This window comes from Elephas maximus, chromosome 13, assembly GCF_024166365.1.
Source record: "Elephas maximus indicus isolate mEleMax1 chromosome 13, mEleMax1 primary haplotype, whole genome shotgun sequence".
NCBI classification, from domain to species: domain Eukaryota; kingdom Metazoa; phylum Chordata; class Mammalia; order Proboscidea; family Elephantidae; genus Elephas; species Elephas maximus.
The window spans coordinates 69,946,430-69,969,362 of record NC_064831.1 but is presented as its reverse complement, the minus strand read 5'-3'; the positions used below and the strand labels follow the sequence as shown (position 1 = coordinate 69,969,362).

General features: G+C 45.8%; 1 protein-coding gene across 2 annotated transcripts in view; it reads right to left on the bottom strand.

Moving 5' to 3' along the window:
- Window positions 1–22,933, bottom strand: part of FAH (fumarylacetoacetate hydrolase) — a 48,830-nt gene that overhangs the window by 25,270 nt on the left and 627 nt on the right. For both annotated transcript variants that reach the window (XM_049852513.1, XM_049852514.1), the window contains exons 2-5: window positions 16,542–16,652; window positions 12,823–12,944; window positions 12,274–12,323; window positions 4,340–4,430 (exon numbers count right to left, since the gene is read on the bottom strand). In XM_049852513.1, the coding sequence (XP_049708470.1) occupies window positions 4,340–4,430; window positions 12,274–12,323; window positions 12,823–12,944; window positions 16,542–16,652 (374 nt within the window). The remainder of the gene's footprint in view (window positions 1–4,339; window positions 4,431–12,273; window positions 12,324–12,822; window positions 12,945–16,541; window positions 16,653–22,933) is intronic.

Genomic DNA, 22,933 nt, shown 5'->3' with positions numbered 1-22,933 from the left:
TACAGAAGGCCCAGGAAACTAATACAGATTCATACCTCACATGAGACATAAAAGAAAATTCCCGATGGATTAAAGATCTAAATGTACAAAGCAAGGCTATAACAAGTACTATGAAAAAATACAGGCTCTATTTTCAAATTCTTAGGGTGGAGAAAGCCTCTCTAAACATGACACAAAAGTAAATGCCACAAAGAAAATGACTGAGCCCCCGGACACCCTTTGAACTCAGTACTGGAGTCACTGCTGAGGCTCACCCTCCAGCCAAAGATTAGACAGGTCTATAGGGCCAACAATAACATACTTGAGGGACGTGCTTCATAGTTCAATCATGTATATGAGACTAATGAGCACACCAGCCCAAAAACAAAGGCGAGAAGGCAGGAAGGGACAGGAAAACAGGATGACCGGGAACAGGGAACCCAGTGTGGAGAAGGGAAGGGTGTTGACACACCGTGGGGCTGGCAACCAATGTGACAAAAACAATCTGTGTATTAACTGTTTAATGAGGAAATAATTTGCTCTGTAAACTTTCACCTAAATCACAATAATAATTTAAAAAAGACCAGACTTACTGGTTGGATGGAGACCAGAGGAATCCCTAAGACTATGGCCCCTGGGCACCCTGCTAACTCAGAACTGAAGCCATTCCTGAAGCCTACTTTTCAGCCAAAGATTAGACAGGACTATAATACAAACAATAACCCATGTGAGGAATGTGCTTCCTAGTTCAATCAAATATACAAGACCAACTGGGCAGCTCCTGTCCAGAGGCAGAATGAGAAGGCAGGAAGGGACAGGAACAGGTTGAATGGTCACAGGGAACCCGGGGTGGAAAGTGGGGTGTGCCGTCACATTGTGGGGATTGCAACTAACGTGACAAAACAATAAAGGTGTAAATTTTTGTATGAGAAATTAATTTGAGCTGGGTCATGGACTGAATTGTGTGTCCCCCCCCCCCGCCCCAAAATATCTGTCAACTTGGCTAGGCCGTGATTCCCAGTATTGTGTGACTGTCCACCATTTTGTCATCTGCTGTGATTTTCCTATGTGTTGTAAATCCTATCTCTATGATGTTAATGAGATAGGATTAGCAGCAGTTATATAAACTCAATCTACAAGGTTAATCTACAGTTTAAGCCAATGTCTTCTGAGATGCAAAAGAGAGAAGCAAGCAGAGAGACAGGGGAACCTCATATCATCAAGAGAGTAGCACCAGGAGAAGAGCGCGTCCTTTGAACCTGCGGATCCTGCACTGAGGAGCTCCTCGACCAGAGGAAGATTGATGACGAGGACCTTCCTCCAGAGCTGAAAGAGAAAGCCTTCCCTTGGAGCTGACACCCTGCATTTGGACTTCTAGCCTGCTAGACTGTGAGGAAATAAACTTCTGTTTTTGAGCCATCCACTTGTGGTATTTCTGTTATAGCAGTACTAGATAACTAAGATGAGCTGTAAACTTTCACCTAAGGCACAGTATAAATAAACAAATTAAACACTCCTTCAAATTAATAAGAGATGAACAACTGAATAGAAAAACTGGCTGAAGGTATGCAAGAATATCTCTGAAAGAATATATAAGAACGGATAGCACTATTGCCTCTGGAGAAGGGAACTGGATGGTGGGAGACAGGAGTGGGAAAGTCTTTTTTCCACTGTTTGCCCTTAAGAACCCTTTGGATTTTGAACCATGTACATGTATTGACTCTTTCTTGTTGCTTTTAATTTCTTAAATGTTTGAACTTTTTTTTTTTGCTTTTAATTTCTTAAATATTTGATATACAAAAAGATATCATAACAAATAATTATATACTGCCAATGAAGCTAAGGAATAAAATGTTGCAATTCAGTTAAATGCCCTTTTCGTATTCCTCCTTGATCATTCCCTCTCCTTCCCTCCCTTTCTGCCCCCTCCCTGAAGAGGGGACCACCGCTGAAATTTGGTGTCCTTCATTCCCCTTATTTCTATACACTTTCACTATTGTGTAGTATTTTTTTGCATCTTGTTATACAAATGGTATTTTATTGCATATGTTTCTTGCACTGTTGTTGTTGCTATTGTGTGCTGTCAAGTTGATTCTGACTCATAGTGATCCTATAGGACAGAGTAGAACTGCCCCATAGGTTTTCCAAGGCTGTAATCTTTACGGGAGCAGATCGCCAGGTCTTTTCTCCTGAAGAGCCACTGGTGGGTTTGAGCCACTGACCTTTCCATTAGCAGTTGAGTGCTTAACCGTTGTGCCACCAGGGCTCCCTTTTCTTGCGTTACTGATTCACAAAAATTATTTTGCAAAAGACTGAGGTAGATTTAAGTTTAAAAGATTGACTCAATAGCAGCTGCCAGACACAGATACATATATATACACATACATGTATGTATGTGTACATATATATTTTAATTTTTTTGTTTTTTTTAATACAAATGAGAGCACAGTTTACATAATACATACCCTCCAGCTTGCTTATCTCACTTAACAATATATCATGCATATCCCTCTTGATCTAACTTATTCTTTCAATAGCTACAAAGCATTGACTACTGTGAATAGATCACAATTTATTCAGCTATTCCTCTACCGATGAGTCTTCAAACAGCTTCCAGCTTTGGACAACTAGAAATACTGTCAAATGACCATCCTCACCCTTGAACACTGACGCGCTGTGCTTTCATTTCTGTAGGACAGACACACACAAGTGAGACTGAGGGTCAAAGGGTATGTTCATTGTACATTTTAAATGCTCTATTTTCTGTACTTTCTGTACTGTGTGGATTAATTACAAAAAGCACATATTATCTTTATTACACAAGATACATCCATAAAGCAAAAAGGCACAGCATGGCTACCTTGTGTTAAACATCTCTAGAGAGGGTCTGTTTGTGCTCATTCTGCTGAAGAAAACGGGGTGGGGATGGCTGAGGCTCTCACACCTGGTTTCAGACATGATTAACCCATTTCCTGGTCTCTCTCCTCACTTCCTGCTGGCCACCTGATACTGATGCCCAAGGACCAGAGTCCCAAAGGGCTAGGCAGTCCCATCAAGTCAACACCACCAGGGCCACCAGACAGACAGGCTGACTGCAAGTGAACTCAGCCTGGAGCCTGCACAGAAGCCTGTCGGCCGGGCTCTACCCTAGTCTGGTTCTGCAGCCTTGGCCTGTTGCTTAACTTCTCTGGGTGGTAACCTGCTCTGTTTCTTTCTCTCCCCTTTTCCTTCTTCATGTTTATTCCAACAGATACCCACCCTGCAGCACAGCCCAACTGAAACTGCTCTTAGAAAAGACTTTTTCCCACCCCAGCGTCTTGTGTGTGGTTGGCAGCACCCAGTCCTGGGGGCGTACTCACTACTGGGTAGGACCTCCACAGTTCCAAGCAACTGCCCCATCCAGAAGGCAGCACAGAACAAAGGAGAAAGGTCACAGCTCTGGGACCTGGGTCAGGCAATGGTCCTGAGCTGGGAGTTAGGAGCCGGTCTCTGGCCACGTTTGTCCTCAGGCAAGTCAATTCCTTCTCTGAGCCTGTTTTCTCGCCTGTAAAATGGGCTAACAATCATGGCCTTGGACCTCCCAGAACTAATGAGAATTAATCCAAGAATGTAGCAACCACATTTTAAGAAATACACACCACCAGACTCATGCGAGGATTCTCATTCACCAGCAATTTCTAAGCTCAGAGAATGCTGAAATGTAAAACTCACCAATAAAACAATAATATGCAGCTTACAAATGGAAGAATCCAGGAAGGATCTTAGTGACTCAGAGGGATTTATTTCCAACCCCTGTGTTCTAGATGAAGTAACTGCAGTTTAGAGAGGTTAAGGAACAGCAGGCCCAGGACTGAGTGGAGATCAGAAGCTGAGGCTGGCTCCCACTTCACTTCCAGAGGTTCCAACAGTATGACCATTACAGTAAGTCCCTGGGTGAAGAATGTCTGACTTACAGACAACTCCTACTTAAGAACGGAATGCCATTAAAGCCTATTGTATTAAAATTTTGAGTTAAATACAATGGTTCATAATAACGAATACACATACTACTTCGTGATGCTCATGAAAATATTGGAAGTGTTTCTTAAGTGCTTCCATACGTAGAAAGGTAATATATGTACTATATACTAAGACAAACATTTGACTAACTGACGCTAAATAAGAACCATATGTCCCTGTCCCAGCTTACCTACCAATCGACTTCAAGTCAGGCTTAGGAACAGATCTTGTTCGTAACCCCGGGACTGCCTTACTGCTTTTCCTCCCCAGTTTGTTTTAGCCCAAGAGGACCTTAACAGCCCCTGGGGACAAACATGTTGCTGGAAAAGGAAAGACAGACTTTGAACATACAGATACAAACCAGTTTGGCATCAAGGCATTGTCCTTGTCCCTGAACATGATGCCAACATTTGTAGCATGCTGCCGAGAGGAGTAGAAGTCCGTGTAGTCTCCTGCAAAGAGAGGCATGAGAGAGCCCAGCAGTGACCCAGACCCTCAGGAAGGATCGTGGAACAGTCCAAGGACCAGGGCGGGAGATGTGAGGAGGGCGAAGCAGGAACACAAGCTCCCGGGGGCCCATGCTCAGGGCGCCAAGGGCTTCGGGGTGCTGTGGGCAGAGCCGGGGGTGTGCTCACGACTGCACTTGCACCTTTCTAAGCTGCCCTGCCTCAATTCTTCCTGCAGTGACAGCCATATGCAACACAAAATAGCTTCACTGAAGATTCATTTCCAAAGCCCCGAGTGAGAAACCAAGGAGAAACAAGGAGCCGGCAATTTCTGAAACACGCAGCGGAGTTTGAACACGACCCGGCGGACCCTGCTCCCAGCATGAGCTTCCAGTTTCTCCACACCTGCCTGCTTCTCATTCCTCAGGTCCCATGGGCCTTCCTCACCAGGCCTTTGCCTAAGCTATGCCAGCCACCTTGTCTCTGTGTGTCCACAGCCTTTCACTTCTTTGAGGGCCCTTCCCCTACGGCCAGTGCCCTGGATTCGGACTTCTAGCCTCCTGAACTGTGAGACAATAAATTTCTGTTCTTTAAAGCCATCCCCATGCTCACTCACTGGATCTCCCTCCTATGAACCCTTCAGCTGAACCTATTATGGGTTGAACTATGTCCCCCCCAAAATATGTGGTGATATCCTAACCCCTATACCTTTGGAGGAGCCCTCATGGTGCAGTGGTTAAGAGCTCGGCTGCCAACCAAAAGGCCGGCAGTTCAAATCCACCAGCCACTCCTTGGAAACCCTATGGGGCAGTTCTACTCTGTCCTGTAGGGTTGCTAGGAATCTACTAGAAGGCAATTGGTTTGTATATCTTTGGAAACAGGGCTTTCTTTGATATGTTAATGAGGTCATATCAGTGTAGGGTGTGTCCTGAACCTAATCACTTCTGAGTTATAAGGAGCAGTACAGAGACAAGCAAGCACAAATGGGTGAAAGACAGATGCCACATGAAGGTCTCCAAGGAGGAATGCTGGGAGACAAGGGTCTTTCCCCAGAGCCGACAGACAGCCCCTTCCCCTACAGCCAGTGCCCTAAATTCACAGTTCTAGTCTCCTGAGCTGTGAGACAATAAATTTCTGTTCTTTAAAGCCACCCACCTGGAAACTAAGACAACACCGTTTTTGGGGAATGCCTCACTGCTCACAGGTGGTGAAGGTATGTGTGTGCATAACTTGCTTTCTTCGCTATTCTGTGGCCTAGTCTGGACCTCATTCTGTTTGATTCTCCCTTAATGCCAAGAACAAGGGCTTACACTTCGCCGGTGCCTAATAAGTGCCTGTTGATTACAACACATGTGGGTGGTTTGCGAGTTGTGGGCACCTGGCTCCCAAACAAAAAAAAAAACCAAACAAGCTGCCATGGAGTTAACTCTAACTCATGACAACTCCATTTGTGTCAGAGTAGAACTGTGTTCCATACGGTTTTCAAAGGCTGAGTTTTTGGAAGTAGATCTCTAGGCCTTTCTTCCAAGATATCTGTGGGTAGACTCAAACCTCCAACCTTGCAGTTAGCAGCCAACTGCACTGTTTTCATCACCCAGGGTCTCTTACCTGTCTTCCATGCAGGAGTAAATCCTTCATCTGCTGGAAGAGCTCTCTTTAGAGTTTACAAACAACTTCTCTTGGCCTATCCTTTCAGTTGCTGCCAACTTATTACTAGAATACACAGGAAAAACCAGTTGGGACAGTTTGCCTATTATCCTTCCTAAATCTCCCATCAAAAAAAAAGAAAAGCTAGTTAGGCCAATACCAACAGCCTAGACTGGAAATGAACATGAGGAAGTATAAAGAGAGAAAGGAAAGTCTATGGAGCCAACTGGGGAAGAGGGGTAGACTGAGCCCTAGTTTCTGCTTCTCGACTTCAGTCCCAAAGCATAGAAATAACAGCTGAGATGTTTTTCAAAAGAATAAATGCATAACAAGGAAACAAAGACAGGTACCATCAACCAATCAGAAATTATGAGGAATCCCTGAGAGATGATTAGTTCGCCAAGAACTAGTTCGCCAAAAAAATGCTGTAGCCCCAAACAAGTGCGAGAGGAGTGCTGGGAGAAGAGGGTGGCTGAGTGGGTACAAGTGAGTCAACCCCTGCACCCCCCACTCTTTACCCAGCTTTTTCCAAACACCAGGCAGCAGAGGCCTTTACCCAGGCTGAAGAGCTGGGCCAGAGAGGCAGCAAAATGTCTCCAGAGGTTGGCAGTCCTCAGGAGAAACAGGAAGCAAGCCCACTGGTGGAAAGCAAAATACTAGAACTCTGCACCTGGAAGCAAGTCCTGCCCCTCTCGCTGGGGGCTGGCTACAGGAAAAGCTGCATCCACAGACAGATAACAGGGTATTTGGTACATAAACAAAGATGAGCACATGAGCCAGAGTCGACCAAGCATCCAGGAAAACCCTCACCATGAAAGAGATGCCAATTCAACCCATGAAAGAAATGACATTCAAGGAAACAAAATTAATAGAGATGCCAGAAGGAGACTTAAAAGAAGCATACTTTCATAGCTTTTAGTAAGAGATCAGTAAGAAAGGACATTGCACACATAAATCAAGAACAGATTGTTTTGTGAAAAAATAACTCCAGATCTGGAATGGAAAATGATTAGAATTTGCCTCTCTCTGACTCAGAGAAGGTCATCCTGGGCTCTTGTCTGCCCTCCTCCCCTACCTGGACAAGACCTCCTTTGTTCCTGCCTTTGGACGCTGGATATACGGTCCCCTCAGCCCCATCTTAGGATGGAAAGCATGTAAGACACAGAAAACCATTTGCAGGTACCTACAGGAAAGCCCTGGTGGCATAGTGGTTAAGTGCTATGGCTGCGAACCAAAGGGTTGGCAGTTCGAATCCACCAGGCGCTCCTTGGAAACCCTATGGCGCAGTTCTACTCTGTCCTATAGGGTCGCTGAGTCAGAATTGACTGCACGGCACTGGGTTTGGTTTTTTTTGGCGGGGGGGGGGGAGGTTACAGAAAAGGAAAATAAATCTGATGCTCCAGCTCTTCTCTTAAAAACAGAAACATGGAAGTGAGTAAGTCTTGTTTCATAAAATCACGGGTCTGACGCATCCAAACTCCCTGAGGGACCAAACTGCTGGGCTAAGGGCTGTGGGAGCCATGGACTTGGGGAACACCTAGCTCAAATGGCATAACCTAGTTTATAAAAAAAATATTCTACACTCTACTTTGGTGAGTAGCATCTGGGGTCTTCAAAGCCTGTGAGCAGCCATCCAGGATACTCCACTGGTCTCACCCCTTCAGGAGCAAGGAATAATGAAGAAAACTAAAGATACAAGGGAAAGATTAGTCCAAAGGACAAATGGACCACATCTACCATGGCCTCCACCAGACTGAGTCCAGTACAACTAGATGGTGCCCAGCTACCACCACTGACTGCTCTGATAGAGATCACAGTAGAGGGTCCCTGACAGAGCTGGAGAAAAATGCAGAACAAAATTCTAACTCAAAAAGAAAGACCAGATTTGCTGGCCTGACAGAGACTGGAAAAACCCTGAGAGTATGGCCCCTGGACACCCTTTCAGCTCAGTAATGAAGTCACTCCTGAGGTTCACCCTTCAGCCATAGATTAGACAGGCCCATAGAACGAAATGAGACTAAAGGGGCACACCAGCCCTGGGGCAAGTCTAGAAGGCAGGAGGGGACAGGAAAGTTGGAAATAGGGAACCCAAGGTAGAGAAGGGAGAGTGTTGACGTATCGTGGGGTTGTTAACCAATGTCATAAAACAATATGTGTACTAACTGTTTAATGAGAAACTAGTTTGTTCTGTAAGCCTATCCTCTAAAGTATAATAAAAAAAAGAAAGGAAAAATCATGGGTCTGAGGGGCAGAAAAGACCTGGCTTAAAACTACGTCTTTGGGTAGATAATATATTATTCCCACTTAATAGAGGTACAAGTAAGGTCTGCAGACATTAAACAACTTGCCCAAATCTGTATTTGAATTCTGACTCTGCCATTTCCTGGCTGTGTATGATCTTGGACAACCCCTTTACTTCTCTGGGTCTCAGTTGCTCCATCTGTAAAATGGGAATAACAGTGCCAATCATAGGGATGTTGGGAGCGTAAAGGAAATAATGTACCTAAAGTATGTATCATAGTGCCTGGCATATCGTAGGCCTTTCCTTACCCCTACTGAGCATCACTGTTGTCCTGGCATGGCTATTTCAATTCAATTTCGCATTAGAGAGGCTCAAAGCAGAGCTAAAGGTTGAATCTTTTTCAAATAAGAAAACACATAAGAGCGTGTGTCTTACAGACTGTAAAGTGCGGTACAAACACATATCACTCCAGCGCTTGCTTTAGAATAACACAGCACTACGTTTACGTTCTGCCACAATATCAGCCACCCAGGCGGGGGCCCAGGGGGGAGCCAATGAGGCATTTCAGAGCACGCCTGCTAAATTAAAAAATGTAATAGTGTCTGCCTCCTTGTTTGTTTGTTTTCCAATATATATGTACGGTCTACATTATTCTCACTTAAAAGGGGTTGGAAAACAGTAGAGAAAAGGAAGAATTGAGAGAAAGGAAATACAGGGAAAACTTCTTCATCAGGGAACCAGCGGATGGTGAGCAGTAGAAGGTAAACAATTCTTATCAAACTCGGGTTTTGACTTGAGGTCCCTGGGCGGCACAGTTTATGCTCGGCTGCTAGCCTAAAGGTTGGCAGTTTGAACCCACCCAGAGGTGCCATGGAAGAAAGGCCTGGTGATCTACTGTAAGATCACAGCCAAGAAAACACTACGGAGCTCAGTTCTACTCTGTAACACATGAAGTTGCCGCGAGTCAGAATGCATTTGATGGCAGCAGGTTTGGTTTTGGTTATGTGCTTCCCAACACAGTATTTCAACTATTTATAATCTTTAAACCCTTAGGGAGGGTCAGCAAATACTGAATATATATCTGCCTCTCTTTTGGAAGTGGACTATCTGTATGTAAGGCTTCCTTGGGCTGATCTAGGAACTTAACCACAGAAGCGGGGCAGCGACAGACAGAAGGGCTGCCAGGGCCCAGGCTGTTGGGATGCTCATCTTAGCCAGAGTCTGTGGTCCTAAAGGGACTGGCAGGGTCCACCAGTCTCTAACACGCCTGGACACAAACCCAACAGGCGAGGTCTCCTCACCGGGCTGGTGGACCACGATGAAGGGCTGCAATTTCTGCCTCAGACAGACCCAGTTTCTCTCTTTGCTTCAGGCTAAGGCAGCCTCAACAACTCCAACTTTCTGAATGAAACTCTATTTGGACAGTCTGCCAAGTGCTTAAGTTGGGGCCCTTCACTGCTCTCTGGCCTCTTTCCTCAAAACTGCTGACTCATGGGTTGAGCCCAGAGCACTTGCCCCATAGCCTCTTGGCAGGGCCAGATTAAGGCACGTGGGGGCCCTAAACACTGATAATCTGTGGTGCCCCCTCCTGTTTACTTAGGCATTCGAACAGTACATGTGAGTTATATATATATACATGCGTGTATACAAAATACATATATACACACATAGCTATACATGATGTAACTTCTTTTTAAATGTGACTATAATATTCGCAATTGAACAAAAAACTGGCATATGCCATTTTAGCAGAATGAGACGAACTGAAATATAAAATTTTTAGTGGATACCGGGTACTAAGATTTTTACTATATACCACATTTTCTACAAAAGGAGTATTCCACATATTCTACAACAAAGAAAATCAGTCAGTGAACTTAGTTGTTGTAACAATCAATGTAAAATTCTGTTCATCTTCCACAATGAAAAATTGACTTCTACCAATTTTGCTTTAAACGGCTCATACTTCAGATTTGATACTTGTTTCATAACGAATGCTGTAATTATAAATGAACAAATGAAAAGATGTCATAAGAGAAAATTTAATGGTCACAAAACAAATATTACAACAAACTTCTATATTTTATTTTTAGATTTTTCATCTCTAACATGTTATAATTAAAAACACTTCATTTCATTCTTTGCTGTAACAAACTCTTCAATGATTTCATCACAATTGAGCTGCCAAACAGTACCAACTTCCATATATAGTAAGAATAATGAATCGAGTCTTTCTCGAAGCATCGTTGAAGGCTAGGATTATCGAGTCTTTTTAGGGACAAAAATGGGCTTTCTGTTACACAGTTTGTGATCATTAAAGTTAGGAATATGCGTAAAGCGATTTCAACATTGGGAAATGTGCGTTACAGAGTCATACATGCCTACACGAGTAAAATCTGTCTTTCCTGAATCTATAAACTTAGTCCTCATGTAAGAATGAAATTGTCGGCTCTTCTCCGTAAAGGCTTTTAAGTCATCCGGATGAGCCTGCACTAACTTCTCGGGTGCCTTCACACGTCAGGGATGTCCACATTGTGTGAGGAGGAAAAGCTATTTGAAAGAATTTCATACACTTTCACCCTTCTTTTCATACAAAATTCAAGTGTGTCAATGATGGTGTAGTATGTGGTTACACAAAACTGATCTCTGGCCCTCAATACTTCTGGAGCACTTCCGTCATTTACTTGTTTCTTTCCAATACTTCCACGGCAGTGAACTGCTTGATAATCAGTATTTGGCAGTATTCATTTTGTTGTGTTTTCAAAATCTTCTCTTACACTATGTGAATACCCTGTTAGCGACTGGTAGAGATCTGTGCGTGTCTTTAAATTACTTCTGACTCTTGGAGAGCTTGACTTGTCCACCGACAATGCTGCAATGTATTATTCCACGTAACCAACATAAATACATACTCTAGTGTTTGCATTTTGTTGGCAATGTTTTCAGCTTCTCTTTTGGTATCTTCTTTTTGTGTGTGGTCTTCAGTAATATTTTCTAAGGCATCTAGAATCTGACTGCACAATTCAAGGTGTAGGGACAGGTTACCCAATAAGGTAAGCACATACTTAGGGTCACAAGGGGACTGGAGTTCCCATTGGTTGTCTACCCAGACGTGCACAAGAGCATCCCCTTGTGTTTGTAACATGGCAAAGAGCATTGCTGGCCCTCCTGGCTGAAGTTGCTGGATCAGCAGATATGGATGTACAAGGCTGTTCTCTCAAAATGGATCAGAGACCTGTTTAACTATTAACATAATTTGTCCTTGCCCAGTAATCACTCATGTTGGATCCAGCTGCATATTGGGTGAATGTAGCAAGAGTTAGACGTGACAGCCCACCCCCACCTCTTGTTTATTAGAGAGAAATAGTATACTCCGAAGAGGCTGAAATAAGGAGTTTCAATTACACGAGAGGGGACCACAGGAGACATATGTCAATGAAGGTGTTGAAGTGGTAGGAGCCTCATAGCTTAAATAACTTTGTGGTATCCTCATGACACTTGGTGAACTTTATTTCCAGCCGGCACATTCTTATGAACTAGACCTGGTATCAATTGCATTTAGCAACTGCAGTTCCCTTCCACTGTGACGCTTGCTTTTCCTTGTGTCCTGTCTACTTGGCATGTATGGATCTTTGCTTTGCACAACTGTTATCTCTGCTTTGTTGATCCCCTAAGCATGTGCTTACCTTGCTTACTGGGTAAACCACCCCTGCCTCTTGGGAAAAGAAGGAGATATGATGTGCAAGGAGCCGTGCAGCCAGCCACAACTTGGGGCAGTCTGCAAGCTCCCTGGGAGAGAGTTCTGGTCTTCAGACACAGCCTGAGTTAATGGCAGAAGAGTAACAGCCCCAGAGCCCTTCCTCCGTGTCCTCCCACCACCAGAAAGCAGGGACCAAGGCATTGGCTCTTGGCCCAGTAAGCTGCCTCACCCATATGTCTCAGTGTAGAGACCGTACTCACCTACGGCGGCTGGAAGGTGCATCGCGGCAGAAGCCTGAGAGGCGAATGCACTGAAATAGAACCGGGGGTTTCAGGCCAAGCACGTGGTGAATTGGGGTCCCTGCTCTGATTGCCCACCTATAGGCTCAGCCCACACCACCCCCAAATCTTGCTACAAATCCTCCAACAGGCAGTTTCAGGCTGGACTGGGGCCAGAGCTTTGTCCACGCGCTAAAGCCGACTGGCTCTATGTTCCAGTCTAGGAAACGGGCTAAACTTACTCCTACTCGGGAAACCAGTCAAGGGCACAGACGATGCTGATAAGGAAAAGTGGAGTGAATGGGGGGGGGGGGGCGGCAGGCCTAACCTAGCCTATGAGGCGCAAAGGCAAGCCCAGGCTGCCCACAGCACTCCGCCAACCTGCAGCCCAGGCAGGGGCTGGATGCAGGTGAATCTGACTCAGTAAGGCGGAGGCAGCCAAGCTGTGACTGAGAACAGCACAGACCACCATACAGTTCCCATCAACCCTGCCACGTCCCCTCTCCCCACCAATGTCCACCTGCCCCTCACCGCTTCCGAAGCTCCATGTCATCCCTGAGCCTGGCTTGGCTGGCAGACAGCAAGCTCTGTACCAATGCTCTCGCCTCCTTCCAGGCAGCCTGCCCCAGGCCCATGAAGCTGTTGAGGGTTGGCTAGACCAAAACAGGGAGAAAGATCAGGCACAGGAAAGCCCTGGGGGATACCCCACCAGCCAATGGGAGCCCAGCGTGTCAAGGCCCCTACCACCTATCTCCAGGTCACTCCACCTCTCGAGACCTTAGTTCTTAGTTTTGTCATCTGTTCATCAAGCAGAAGAAAGGTATTGCCTTTCTGTAATGGGCTTCAACCCCTTGGCCTTGCAGACAGTTATCAAAGCCCAGGACCTGCCACCTTTAATAGCTAAACCTGTTATTTTAGTTACCTTGTGCTGCCATAACAAAAAATACCACAAGTGGGTGACTTTAAAGAATAGGAATTTATTTTCTCACAGTTCTAGAGGCTAAAAGTCCAAATCAGGGTCTCGGCCATGTTGATTCTTTCTGTGGGCCTCTCTCCTTTCTGGTGGCTGCTGGCACTCCTTGGCATTCTCAGACATCTGTCTTCCTTCTGTGTGTGTCTGTGTCTAACCTGTTCCTTTCATCACGCAGAAGTGACTAGCTTTAGGACTCAGGCTACACTGGTATGGCCTCATTAACATAACAAAAGAAAACCCTATTTCCAAATACGGTCACATCCACAGGTACCAATGACCAGGATTTCAACACGTATTTTTCTTTCCAATACATATTTTTGTGGGGCACAATGCAATCCATGACATCTGTTAACCTTGGCCTGAACTGAAGTTGAAGGAGGTAGACACTCCAGTCTGCATGGGGGTTCCCAGCCTAAACTGATCCCCTTCACCTGAGTTACAAAGGGGTTTCTTGGGGAAAATGAGGAATTATTACTTAAAGGGTACTGAGTTTCTCTTGGGGAGATGAAAAAGTTTTAGAAATAGTGGGTATGGTTACACAACATGGCAAATGTAAGTAATGTCACTGAAATGTACTCTTAAAAATGACCCTTTGTACTGGTACAACAACAGACACATAGACCAGTAGAACAGAATTGAGAACCCAGATATAAATCCATCCACATATGAGCAGCTGATATTTGACAAAGGCCCAGTGTCAGTTAATTGGGGAAAAGATAGTCTTTTTAACAAATGGTGCTGGCATAACTGGATATCCATTTGCAAAAAAATGAAACAGGACCCATACCTCACACCATGCACAAAAACTAACTCCAAGTGGATCAAAGACCTAAACATAAAGACTCAAACGATAAAGATCATGGAAGAAAAAATAGGGACAACCTTAGGAGCCCTAATACAAGGCATAACCAGAATACAAAACATTACCAAAAATGATGAAGAGAAACCAGATAACTGGGAGCTCCTAAAAATCAAACACCTATGCTCATCTAAAGACTTCACCAAAAGAGTAAAAAGACCACCTACAGATTGGGAAAGAATTTTCAGCTATGACATCTCCGACCAGTGCCTGATCTCTAAAATCTATATGATTCTGTCAAAACTCAACCACAAAAAGACAAACAACCCAATCAAGAAGTGGGCAAAGGATATGAACACACACTTCACTAAAGAAGATATTCAGGCAGCTAACAGATACATGAGAAAATGCTCTCGATCATCAGCCATTAGAGAAATGCAAATTAAAACTACGATGAGATTCCATCTCACTCCAACAAGGCTGGCATTAATCCAAAAAACACAAAATAATAAATGTTGGAGAGGCTGCGGAGAGATTGGAACTCTTATACACTGCTGGTGGGAATGTAAAGTGGTACAACCACTTTGGAAATCTATCTGGCGTTATCTTAAATAGTTAGAAATAGAACTACCATACAATCCAGAAATCCCACTCCTCGGAATATACCCTAGAGAAATAAGAGCCTTCACACAAACAGATATATGCACACCCATGTTTATTGCAGCTCTGCTTACAATAGCAAAAAGCTGGAAGCAACCAAGGCGTCCATCAACGGATGAATGGTTAAATAAATTGTGGTATATTCACACAATGGAATACTACGCATCGATAAAGAACAGTGATTAATCTGTGAAACATTTCATAACATGGAGGAACCTGGAAGGTATTATGCTGAGCGAAATTAGTCAGAGGCAAAAGGACAAATATTATATAAGACCACCAATATAAGATCTTGAGAAATAGTATAAACTGAGAAGAACACATACTTTTGTGGTTACGAGGTGGGGAGGGAGGGAGGGTGGGAGAGGGTTTTTTATTGATTAATCAGTAGATAAGAACTGCTTTAGGTGAAGGGAAGGACAATACTCAATACATGGAAGGTCAGCTCAACTGGACTGGACCAAAAGCAAAAAAGTTTCTGGGATAAACTGAATGCTTCAAAGGTCAGCGGAGCAAGGGCGGGGGTTTGGGGACTATGGTTTAAGGGGACTTCTAAGTCAATTGGCAAAATAATTCTATTATGAAAACATTCTGCATCCCACTTTGAAATGTGGCGTCTGGGGTCTTAAATGCTAACAAGCGGCCATCTAAGATGCATCAATTGGTCTCAACCCACCTCGAGCAAAGGAGAATGAAGAACACCAAGGACACACGATAACTAAGAGCCCAAGAGACAGAAAGGGCCACATGAACCAGAGACCTACATCATCCTGAGACCAGAAGAACTAGTTGGTGCCTGGACACAATCGATGACTGCCCTGACAGGGAGCACAGCAGAGGACCCCCGAGGGAGCAGGAGATCAGTGGGATGCAGACCCCAAATTCTCATAAAAAGACCATACTTAATGGTCTGACTGAGACTAGAGGAATCCCGGCGGTCATGGTCCCCAAACCTTCTGTTGGCACAGGACAGGAACCATCCCCGAAGACAACTCATCAGACATGAAAGGGACTGGACAGTGGGTAGGAGAGAGATGCTGATGAAGAGTGAGCTAATTATATCAGGTGGACAACTGAGACTGTGTTGGCATCTCCTGTCTGGAGGAGGGATGGGAGGATAGAGAGAGTTGGAAGCTGGCAAAATTGTCACGAAAGGAGAGACTGGAAGGGCTGACTCATTAGGGGGACAGCAAGTGGGAGTACGGAGTAAGGTGTATAGAAACTTACATGTGACAGTCTGACTTGATTTGTAAACGTTCACTTGAAGCTCAATAAAAGTTAAAAAAAAAAAAAAAAAATGACCCTTTGCAGGGAAGTAGATTCATGTCCATTTCACATGTGCGTGCACTTCGGGCTCACTCCTAATGGTGGCAGCACAGAGGGCCCTGGAGGCCAGGTGTCCACTCCTCCCAGCCTATCCCTGTGGACCTGGGGGGCAGGGCTCATGGCTCCCTCCCTAAGAGGGCCCTGCCCAGGCCTGGGGCAGGCAGATGCTCAAACAGCTTAATGAGGACGTCAACCAGGTTTGTTGAAGAGCCTCACCCCTGCAACTGGGAATGCTCAGCTCTGCAAAATAGACATCAACTCCAGGACATTCCATCTGGTCTCAAGGCATCTAGAAACCTACTTCAAAGTGTCCCAAGGCCACCCCTGCCAGTCTGTCTCTCCCAGAACAACCCCAGCCTTATTCACCTAAACTGCTGAAGCCGAATGCACTATCTCTATCAGAAATGCCCTCCATTTCAAAGAGCATTGTCTGCAAGGTATTTGCAACAAGTGTCATTGAAATCAGTGACCAGCCATGTGACAGTGTCCTACCTCATCAAAGACATCCTGGTGTTTGGAGAGGACAGGCCCGGTGAAGAGGTGCTTGATGACGCTGAGGTCCAGTATCTGGTCGCCAATCGCCACACCGATCCTCGGTCTTGGCTGGGAGACAGATGGCATGGTCAGCACCAGGAAAAGCCTTGGGGAGGGCTGGGCTCATGTGCACAGAGAGCCTGTCTATGTGAAAAGCCCTGGCCCCCCGATACCCTCTTCGAAGAACAAACTGAAGAATTCGGTCCTTGGCATCCTATCCCAGCTCCCTGGGCCTCAACTGGGCAGAAATTGCCCATGTTCTCTGCCCAGACGAAACCTGGTGCCATCTCTGCTTCCAGGACAAAGAATCTTCATCTGCTGAATGAGAAGTCAAATACCTAAAGCACAACCCTTTGGAGCAGGGAAGGAGCAGAAGCCTAGTCCAAGCCTCATATCCAAGGACCAGTAATACCAGTTGTCAGTGAGTCAGTTCTAACTCATGACGACGTCATGTGTGTCAGAATAGAACTGTGCCCCATAGGGTTTCGGATGGCTAATTTTTCAGAAGTAGATTGCCAGACTTTTCTTCTGAGGAGCCCCTGGGTGGGGTTGAACCTCCAACACTTTGGTTAGCAGTTGAGAATATTAAGTGTTTGCACCCCCAAGGACTTCCTATCCAGGGACAATTGCCAGCTTAAAGGGGCCTGCCGAAAGGTCATGGAAGCTGCATATACACATCCAAACTCCCTGAGGGACCGAAATCCTAGGCTGGGGGCTGTGGGGATCATGGCCTCAGGGAACATCTAGCTCAACTGGCATAACATAGTTCATAAAGAAAATGTTCTACATTCTACTTTTGTGAGTTGCATCTGGGGTCTGAGCAGCCATCTAAGACACTCCACTGGTCTCACCCATTCAGGAATAAGGGAGAATGAAGAAAACTAAAGACACAAGGGAAAGATTAGTCCAAACGACTAACAGACCACAACTACCATGGCCACCACCAGACTGAGTCCAGTACAAACTAGATGGTGCCTAGCTACCACCACTAACTGCTCTGACAGGGATCACAATAGAGGGTCCCGGACAGAGCTGGAGAAAAATGTAGAACAAAATTCTAACTTACTTACAAAAAAAGACCAGACTTACTGGCCTGACAGGGACTGGAGAAACCCCAAGAGTATGGCCCCCAGACACCCTTTTAGCTCAGTGATTAAGTTATTCTTAAAGTTCACCCATCAGCCAAAGATTAGACAAGCCCATGAAACAAAACGAGACTAAGGGGGCACACCAGCCCAGGGGCAAGGACTAGAAGGCAGGAGAGAGCAGGAAAGCTGGTAATAGGGAATCCAAGGTCAAGAAGGGAGAGTGTTGACATGTCGTAGGGTTGTTAACCAGTGTCATAAAAGAATATGTGGTGCTATTTAATGAGAAGCTAGTTTGTTCTGTCAACCTCCATCTAAAGTACAATTTAAAAAAAAGCGGGGGGGGGGGGGGAGCTGCTTATGGTTCCCCACATGTTGGGTGAGGAGCTGGCCCCATTACCAGGCAGTTGGTATATGTTTCAGGTTTAATCTAGGCTTAAGGGGATGCTCTGCACAGCAGAGCAGTGAGTGCTGCACACACCACGGCGAGGGCCTGCTGGCTTGGGTGAATGAGCTCTGCTGTGCTAACACGGAGCAGAGCTCAGGTCATGAGGGAGCACAATGCCCAACTGCTCAGAATGTGCAGGGCAAGTTCCTTTCTGCACCATAAAATCCCACCATCAAAGCTATTATGTCTCAAATATGTGGGAAAGATTGGTCTTTGTCCCCACAGCCCCGAGCTTTGCTTGTCAAAGTCAGGAACCCAAGAGCACATTTGTGGAATCGGTCTCCTGGGGTTCTCTCCTGAGCCCAACTTCCAGCTCTCCTGACCCACTGGCTTGTTTCTCTGCCATTTCAACTCCAGGGAGCATATAGGTAGACCTGTTGTTAGTGTTAAGTGCCGTCAGGTTGATTTTTACTCATAGTGACCCCATTTGATAGAACAGAACTGCCCCATAGAGTTTTCTTGGCTATAATCTTTACAGAAGCAGATCGCCAGGTCTTTCTCTGCACTAGGTGAGTTCGAGTGGCCAACCTTTTGGTTGGCAGCTGAGCACTTAGCCACTTGTACCACCAGGGCTCCTTATAGGCAGGCCTACTAGCTGGCTTTATCTCCATTGGCTGCTCATTCTGGCAGGCTCAGAGAAGATAGGTTAGCGATCTCTCCATGCAGGTCAGCCCCTGGGACCAGGGGTGGACAGGAAGTGCCCTCACCCGGCAGCCCTGAATAGGCTGCTTGAGAGCCTGGCTGTCATTCCCAGCTCCACTGCCAACCCCTTGGGCCTCCGCCTCTCCTCAGGAAAATGGCACCTTCTGTGATCCCCAAGGAGCTGGGCCACCTGGATCTGAGTGCCATCCGATCAGGGGATGCACAGGGTAGACCCTTGGGCTATTTCTCTGACCCTTGCCCCACATCCAGCTGAAAGCAAAATGGAGCCACTAACCCTGAGAAAACTCCAAAATCTAGTCAGAAGCTGTGGTTGACAGATTCTCGGCTTCAACAAAGCCAGGAAGCACCAGGGGGAAGTCACTGCCCTCCTGCTCCAAACTGAGACCTGAGGAGCCAGAAACACAGCCTGAGAGAGGGAGTCCCCATACTTTAGACCTTAGGGTTAGTTTCTTCAGTGCCATTCTAGAAGGAACTCACAACTGGGATCCAGCACCCCTGTGCTCCCAGCCTGCACAGCCATTCACCATTCTGTCACCTTGGACAAATCCCTGATCCTCTCTGGGACTCAGGTTTCCATCTCTATCTTGAGGGAGGTAGCCTAGGGAGAGATATTCCATTTGTCCAAATCTAAGGGAATTCATGTGCATTGTCTCTGTTTTATAAAGTTTTACCCAACTCCCAGCTTGACGTAGAAGAGGGTAAAGTACAGGGTTTGGAGGCTGACAGATACGGATTCTAACCCCAAATGTGCCTCTCACTGGCTGTGAAACCTGGAGCATGATTCTTAGCCTCTCTGATTCCTCATCTGTAAAATGGGCACAACAAAACAATGGCAGGTTTGTTGTGAGAATTCAATTAACTAATATCTGTAAATCTCTCATTGTGAGAGGAGACACAGGGTAGATATTCATTCATACAACATACATTTATTGAGCATCTACTACGTGCCAGCAGTACACTAAAGCAGCTAAGGCCCTGGCAATAGAGAGGAGTGACTTGGTTCCCGCCCTCAAGAAGCAAAATGAAACAAGATGTAGGGATAGGCAAGAACCGTGGTGGGGTGCTGTGGGAACTCATTCAGAGAGGGTGTTTAGGGGAGGCCTCTGAAGAGGTGACATTTAAGCTGAGTCCTGAAGAGTGAGAAGGAACCAGGCATGTACAGAGTAGAAGGAAGAGCATTCCAGACACAAGGAACAACACGTGCTAAGGCCCTAAGGCAGGAAACTGCTCTTGGTGTGTTCCAGAAAATCAACGGCAGCCAGTGTGGCTGGAGAGAAGCAGAAGACCGGTAGGCAGAGGCAGGGCCGGACCACAGGGGCTTTAACAAAGCATCTCCAGATGACTGCCATCCCCCGTTTCTCAGCAGTCACTGTGCCTACCTTTATATACAGTATGTATGTATGACACAGAGTATGTATGTACATATACATGGAGCCCTGGTGGCACAGTAGTTAAGAGCTCGAGTGCTGACCAAAAGGTAGGCAGTTCGAATCTACCAGCCGCTGCTTAGAAACCCTATGGGGCACTTCTACTCTGTCCTATAGGGTGGATATGAATCCAAATTGACCTGACAGCAATGGGTTTGGTTTTTGGTTTTGGATGTATATACATATCTCTATCTATGTATATATCTATGCATATACATACATACAGTATGTACATATATATTACATACATATATATTCTGGAAACGCTGGTAGCATAGTGGTTAAGGGCTACAGCAGCTAACCAAAAGGTTGGCAGTCAAATCCACCAGGTACTCCTTGGAAGCCTGATGGGGCAGTTCTACCTTGTCCTGTATGGTCGCTATGAGTTGGAATTAACTCAACCGCAAGGGTTTCGGTTTCTTTTTTTAGTATACGTTCTGTTGGTCCATGAGCAAGGAGCCCTGAAGGCACAATGGTTAAGTGCTCAGCTATTGAAGGTTGGCAGTTTGAACCCAGCAGCAGCTCCACTGCAGAAAAGACCTGGCAACCTGCTCCCATAAAAGATTACAGCCTAGGAACCCTATAGGACAGTTGTACTTTGTCATAGAGGGTCACTATGAATCAATCTACCCGATGGCACACAACAACAGTCCATGAGCAATGCGCAACTAGGGAGGGGATCTCATGTGTCTTTGATCCCCAACATCTATCTGGGATTCTATAGTTTAGAGCTGAATTGGGAGTTTACCTTTAAAGCTGAGAGCAGAAATCCAAACAAAAAATTCCATAAACAATTCCAAGGGACTCCACTTTCCCCACCGAGGAACCTGTTTATTATTTCTTTGCTGATAACCCCCAGCTTTCTAAGATGTTTTTATGCTAATCAGGATCTAAGATGACTAGACTGGGTCTAGCCCAAAGTTGGGGTTTGAAAAGATTTGCTGAATAAAGGATGAATGAAACGATGGCTGATTAATTCACTCTTGTTCCACCCAAATTATGAAAGACTGCTATGAGTCAGAATCAACTCAAAGGCAATGGGTTTGGTTTTTTGGTTTTGGCGCTGGCATGGAGGAAGGGGAGGTCTTGACATGGCAACTAGACCAGCCTAAAGAGGCAGCCATAGCTATTAGAATATTGGAGTTCCACAGTGGTAGCTTTAGACAAGGTCTGTTAGCTTGAAGGCCCTAAGCCTTCTGGAATGCCAAGGGGCTGCCTCCCCAACCTCAACACTCTTATCAGAGGGCAGTGAGAAGGGGCTCTCTCTCCCAGGCCGCCCTATTTGCTGTCTAATGCACATTCTAATGTGGAAACAGCTGGACATGGTGTCTGAAGGACTCAGTTGCACTCTAACCAAAACCAAACCAAACCTGTTGCCACTGAGTCAATTCCGACTCATAGCAACCCTATAGGACAGGGAAGAACTGCCCCATAGGGTTTCCAAGTAGCAGTTGGTGGATTCGAGCTGCCAACCTTTTGGTTAGCAGTCGAGTACTTAACTACTGTGCCACCAGGGCTTCCGTACTCTAAGGAGGGTTAATTCCAGGTTCTTCTGGGAAAACAAGCCAAAGCACTCTACTGGGGTGTGCTTGCCTCTCGTCAATATTTCCTTCTAATTAATTCGTGCTCCCAGGAAAGGTAAGGGCACACTGCTGAGGGCAAAGTGTTAGAGGCTGGTTGCCCAACTCAGGTTAAGGTTTAACATATTTTGTATTTTGTCCCTCAGTGGGGGGTGGGGAGGCGGAGTGTCAAATTCTTGTGTCCTTGCAACATCTGGCCAGGTCTGGCAATTGTGAAACCACGACTTGACTCACTGGCCACAGGCAAAACCACAAAAAGCCAACCACTTCGGACAAACCACCAGCCGTGGGGGAAGGGACCTCACCTTCTAGGAAGGGGCTGGCTTCCAGAAGCTCCATTTCACAAATATTTCCTGAACACTGTTGAGTCCGAGCAGATTCTGCAGTTCTACAGTTTACAGAGGAGTTCCTGGGTGGTGCAGTTAACATGCTCAGCTGCTAACTGAAAGGGTGGAAGTTGAGTCCACCCACATGCACCCCGGAAGAAAGCCCTCGTTACCGACTTCCAAAGAATCAGCCACTGAAAACCCTGTGGAGCACAGTTCTACTCTGAGACACATGGGGTCGCTGTGAGTGAGAGCCCACTAGACGGCAACTGTTTCATTACAGAGCTGATTCAGGAGCTTGCCTTTAAAGTCAGCAGCAGAAATCCAAGGAAATCCAAGGAAAAAATACCATAAATGATTCCAAGGGGATCCTCTTTCCCCACCCAGAAACCTGCATATTATATATTTCCTAGTAAAACCTCAGTTTTCTAAGATTTCATTGTCACATAGTAAGACTGCACTTAATAAGTGACAATTCGTTTCCCTGCCCAAAAGGGCATCTGAGCAGCAGAAGATGACGGTGAGCCCACACCACCCAGATGAAGAAATTCCAGCCGGAGGCAAAGAAACTTGACATCTTAGATTCCGCAGCTCCTGCGTCAGGAAATGCGTGTGTCCCTTTAAGCGGCTAAAATACCGGGGTTAATTAATGTCCCCGCGGTTCCAGGGTGAGGGGCTAACCTTCCAGATGAAGAATCAGCCATAACCTGGAGTCTCTGGGGAAAAGAAACACACTCCCACAACTTTGGAGATGGCAGCATGATTGCACGCAACTTCTCGGTAACAAGAACCGTACTTGCTCTGCTTAACAGGGAGAGAGG